At 39.4% G+C, this 5,621-nt stretch overlaps 1 protein-coding gene across 1 annotated transcript; it reads left to right on the forward strand.

The window, feature by feature from the left end:
• The first annotated feature begins 1,200 nt into the window (after positions 1–1,200).
• Positions 1,201–5,004, forward strand: LOC113755305 (PHD finger protein At1g33420-like). The gene is made up of 5 exons (XM_027299344.1): positions 1,201–1,923; positions 2,234–2,360; positions 2,852–3,067; positions 3,297–3,914; positions 4,041–5,004. Exons 1-5 carry the CDS (start codon positions 1,569–1,571, stop codon positions 4,873–4,875), a joined length of 2,151 nt encoding a protein of 716 aa, XP_027155145.1. The 5' UTR covers positions 1,201–1,568; the 3' UTR covers positions 4,876–5,004.
• The last annotated feature ends 617 nt before the right edge of the window (positions 5,005–5,621 follow it).

Genomic DNA, 5,621 nt, shown 5'->3' on the forward strand with positions numbered 1-5,621 from the left:
AAAATGTAAACTAATTTTTAGATTATCTTTTAGAGTACTTTTTAAAAATTTGAAAAATTAGTTTTTAAAAAACACTCCCATCCAAACAGAGCAGTAGTATATCATACTATATTTTTGGATCATCTTTATGTCGCCAGTACAGAAATTTTATAATATTTGTTCAAAATTTAAAGTGAAATATTAATTATAGTCCAGTCTTAGTAATCCCACTTTCATTATCATTTTTATCATATAATTTTCATTTTATTATATTATATGATAAAATAAACAGTGAGAGTGTGATTAATAAAAAGTTAAGTATAATTAATATTTTTATTTTTAAAAATCTACTTATTTTACATATGGTCGCGCAGCTCAACCTTTTTCTGAAGTTGTCATGTAACTGGATCTAGTCTTTTTTTTTTTTAAAGAAAGAAGAAGCTAGACCTAGAACTTATTTGATAATTCAATTTAATATTTAAAAATAGAATATCTAATTTATTTAACTTACATTAAATTTTTTAAGCAAAAGTTGATTCAAAAAAAGTGATAAATTATTTATTTATTATTTAACATAATATATAGTGAAATATATCAAATTTAATATTTAATAATTTAATAATTTAATAATTATAAATTATAAATTATAAATTTTAATTTTATGAAACGCACCGTAATATATGAGCATGCAAATTAATCATATGCTTTTCCATTTTATTTCATGAGGCTTTTTGGAAGCACAAAAGCCAAAACTCACAATGACCATTCTACCCCGATTCTTCCCCTGAAAGAAAACGAATTCAATCCTCCCGCCTTTTCAGGACTCTTCAGTTGACCAATTCAAACCCAAATTCATGCCCCCTTCCCAAAATATAAATACACTCTCACGACTCCCAACGCTCCCCTCCAACTGCACCCCTAGATCTACCCTTATTTACAAACATTACCCCTCCAACTGCCCCCCGTCCCCAGCAAGACCTTGAAATTTCCTCGAAATTCCCTCCCGAACAAAGTTCCCCTTTCCCGAGGTCAATTTAGCAATTTAGACCAAATCCAACACCTAATTTAATTCTATTTAATTTCCATATTAAATTAAACTTATCCACTAAGATTCCTACACCCGTACAATTCCTACTAGCTTCTTTCCTTAAACCGACTCTGCTTTTTTATTTTCTTTTTCTATTTTCTTTGTTAATAAATAATCCTCAAAGGGAATCCGAAAGTACCAAAAAGCCCCAACATTCAAGCCCTCAACATCCGGAACCCTAAAATTTTTCCGCCTCCGCCAGATCAACGTTCTTCTTTTATTCTTATCCAGCTCCTTCTTCCAAAAATAACCTTTTATCTTCTTGTTTTCTTCCGGTGGGGGGTTGACCTGACGCCGGCGTATTTATTTCAGATTAATCAGCTATTCGTCGTCTGATCGGAGTTTATATGTATATATTGTGTTTTTAGATCCGTGACGGTTGTAGAGATTTGTAGGCTGTAAGTTGTAGAGTGGAGCTTCTAGAAGGTTTTCGGTTTTTAAATTCACGCGCCTAGATCTGGAAGTTTTCGGCACGCGCCGGGATCTCACGACGGAGGGAAGTATGGTGGTGAATGGGCGGCCGGCGAAGCGGTTGAAGAGGCGCGTCACTGCGGATCTGAACGACTTCCTTACTTTTCCGGCGGCGTCTGGGGATTCGTCGACGGTCTCCGCGTCCTCCGCTTCCGGGCCGTTCAGAACTTGCGTTAGGAATTTTTTGTCCAAACATGCCTTGTCGCCGCCTCCTTCGTCGCTGTTCCCTCACCTGATGACGTGGCAGATACTCTTCCGAGTTGGAGACTTCACAGTCGCTGACAACGACGGATCCTCGCCGTCGCCGGCCGTAGTTTGCCTTGACGTTGTCGAGGAGGATGTCTCTAGATCGAGATCTATCTATTGCGACCAGTGTCGAGTCGTCGGTGAGTTGACTCGTCAAGTTATGCTTCCGGGTCACGCTGTTCTTAATATTATTCATGCATGACCATGCTAAGAATAATGCGGATTAGAGTGTGTTGCCTTGTTTTAGCATGTTAGAAATAGTTTTTGGATATTTTCTTATATTTTGGCTGAAATAGGAAAACGAAGCTCATTGCATACGGAAATATTTAACATCAATAAATCAATGTTATTTGTGGGAAACATTCTGGAAAGAAGTCATTAAAGGAGAGGTGGCTATATTTTAATTTTTCCTGTTATTTATTTGGCTTTCCTTTTCCCCCCTTTTGTTAGGTTGGAGTTCTAATCCAGTGTGCACGAAGAGATATCATTTTATAGTCAAAGCAGATGGCAATTCAATAGCTGGTTATAATAAAACGTGTCCTGGCTGCAGCGACACTCTTCACCTGTCGGAAGCTAGGTGAGAATCTGCTAGTTTTCGTACTTGGTATTGTGATGATTGAATTGTTTCCTTGCATGGTTGTTGAATAAAGCTAAGTTGTAATAGCCAAGTGGGATGCACCGTGATTATGTAACCATGTGTTTGATATTTCTATGGCGTGTGGGCGTGTTAAAATTGGGAAGAACTATTGACTGTTTGTTGGTAAGGTTTGGAAAGACGGTTAAAAAGTATTGAAGTTGTTGCATGTATTGATAACGATATAACCATGTCTTTGATGCGTTATGGTGTGTCTGGAAGGACATTCAAAAGTATTGGAAATTTGTTTGATGTCAATGTGTGTTTCTTGTTGTTTAAGTTTTGGGCCAAAGATCATGTTGCGACTATGTCAATGTTAGCATCGTTATGAAGCTAACAATCTATTTTGTGATTCTTTGACTTCTTTGTACTTACCAACTACTGCTTGGTAACAATGCTGATGTATTCTTATTGGTGTAATCTCGTTCTCCCAGGTGCAAGTCATGTAATCATGTCATGACGGCTGAAGATATTGAAGATTGGATATATAACCAACTAGAGGACACAACTCACCTTTTGCATGGCGTTGTACATGCAAATGGTTTTGGCCATCTTCTCAGAGTCAATGGCAGGGAAAGTGGTTCCAGGCTGCTTTCTGGATGTCATATCATGAACTTCTGGGACCGGCTTTGTAAAATACTTGGAGTAAGGTCAGGAGCCAGACTGTAGAAAGTTCTGTACCGTAATTAGTATTGTTATTCAGTCTCTCTTTGCAAGTTCAGTATCTATGAAGTCTTGTGGTTGATTTAGTGATTCATGATCTAGATAGACAGTTGGCTTTGACTTCTTGTGAACTGTGGACACTGTAATGGGGTTTCATTATTATATAACTACGCCATACAAGTAAATAACTTTCTCTCTTCTTCCGTGCACAAACAGAAAGGTTAGTGTGACAGATGTGTCAAAGAAGTATGGCTTAGAGTTCCGGCTACTTCATGCTGTTACCAATGGCCATCCATGGTATGGTGATTGGGGTTATGAGTTCGGTGCTGGTAGTTTTGCCTTGACATATGATGCCTATAGAATGGCTGTTGACAACCTTTCTTCTCTGCCACTGTCCACATTTTTATCACAAGGACGGAAACCTCGTACTCGTCTGCAGGATTTGATATCATTTTATCAGTCCCTATCGGAGCGCGAGCTTGTAAATATTAGAGACTTGTTTAGTTTTTTGATGACTTTGATCCATGATGTGCACAAGTCTCCTTCAAGGGTTGATGGTTTTACCTACAAGAAGCATCAATCTTATGACACCAGAGCCTTGTGTGCATGGACAAACAAAGACATTGCCCGTGTTGAGGACGCAATGTTTAGAGTATTAAGAGCTGTAACGGGGCCCAACTGGGTGAGCTGGCGTGCTCTGAGGGGTGCTGTTTGCAAAGTTGGACCTCCCGAGCTTCTGGACTATGTTCTCAAGGAACTCAAGGGAAAACAGGCAGCTGAAGGGTTGGTTGTTAATGCCCAACGTATTCCTGATTCTGGTGCTATGGAGTTCAGGTGAGTGATCATTCTTATGCTTGTCGTGGAATGCGGCCAGTGCTTGTGGCTGAAGTTATGGAAAATGAAGTTATTTACTTTCTTCCTATTTTGCTTGTGAGATGAATATTGATTCTCTTTCTGCAGACTTGAGCATGGAAATATACCGTCGACTGTAAATAAAACATTGAATTGCTTCCCTGCATCAAATTACCCATCTGAAGAACATCTCCTGCGGGATCTCAGATATTTGTATGAAGCGATGCTTCACCCTCAGACCATGGCATCTTATGTTCCTCAGGCAAAAAGAGATGTTGCATGTGATTCTGCTAGAACTCTTCTTGATTGCAAGCAGTTTGTTAAAGATTACCAGCCCGAGAAATTCTTGCTGGCATCAAAACCTTATGCAATTCAGTTGCTGTGTGAGGTGGATCTTATGGAACACAGTGATGAACATGCAAAAAATCCACCTCCGGAGCTGCTGATTCTGTCCTCCGATGCAACCATTTCTGATCTCAAGCTTGAAGCTTCAAAGGCTTTCCAAGACGTATATTTGCTATTTAAACGATACCAAGCTGAAGAACTGGTTGGCTATGGCGGTGTAGTTGACTCTACCCAGGTAAAGCTCTTGCTAGGGTCAGCTGAATTTGTCAGAGTGAGAGGAAAATGCTTCGGGAAAAGTAGTTTAAGCAAGTATAGAATGGAAAGGGGCGTCGAGAGGTGGACAGTGGATTGCAATTGTGGGGCAAAAGATGATGATGGAGAAAGAATGCTGGCTTGCGATAGTTGCGGTGTATGGCAACACACGAGGTGTACCGGAATTCAGGACTCTGAAGCTGTTCCTTTGAAATATGTTTGCCTTAGATGCAGATATGCCAGTCAAGCAATGAAAACCACTGGGCCATGCAAAGGCAAGACGGCGAATGCTGCTGTTGGTGCTGCTGGTATCGGCTATGGGAAGAGCTTGGCAAACCCTGTCTGAAATGCGCTTAGATTTTGTAATTGTAAAGTTTTTTTTTTTTTGCCTGAAGGTCAGCAAGAACGTGTACATATTTGACTGTGGCCTTTTAGAATATAGAGTCAGCGCACGAGTGGCATTTTGCACTCCTAATCTTCTGTATGTTTGTAGCGTATATATAGCTTTTGATATGCTGTATAATAGTGTGCAGGGATTAGGGAAAGGAAGAAAAGCAGCAGGATAAATAAGATGCAACAAACCATAAAATGTGGAGAGCTCAAATCAAATACTACGAGGGGAAAAAAGTGTGAGGTCTCTCTCTTTCGTTGGTTGAGGTCGTCAGCGTTGCCGCTCGATAAGCAGCTTAGTACTCGAGAATTAGTGACTGTCGTAATAAATTAATTTGTAGTTGTCTGCTGTAAATCTCAAGGGTCAAAGACTGGAAAAGGGCTAGATGCAGAAGCCGTCTCCGACATCAAGCATATATTTTGGATGTGGATGAATCTCGTGGCACCTAGTTGTTTATTGTAATTTCGTCTTCCAGATGGAAGGGGGAAGGTTAAGGTCAATCCTATGGTGTAATTTGCTCCAATGTCTGGGGAGAGTCATTTTGAAGCTCTTTCAAACCTTAGTCAGTGTTGAAATGAAGAATCATAGATGAAAATCACAAACATATTAGCTATATATGAAGCTCATTTTGAAGCTCTTGCACAACATTAGCTATATATGAAAATCACGATCACAGATGAAAATGTTGAAATCCACAAACA

The sequence above is a fragment of the Coffea eugenioides genome, unplaced genomic scaffold (genome assembly GCF_003713205.1).
Source record: "Coffea eugenioides isolate CCC68of unplaced genomic scaffold, Ceug_1.0 ScVebR1_140;HRSCAF=586, whole genome shotgun sequence".
Taxonomy (NCBI): Eukaryota; Viridiplantae; Streptophyta; class Magnoliopsida; order Gentianales; family Rubiaceae; genus Coffea; species Coffea eugenioides.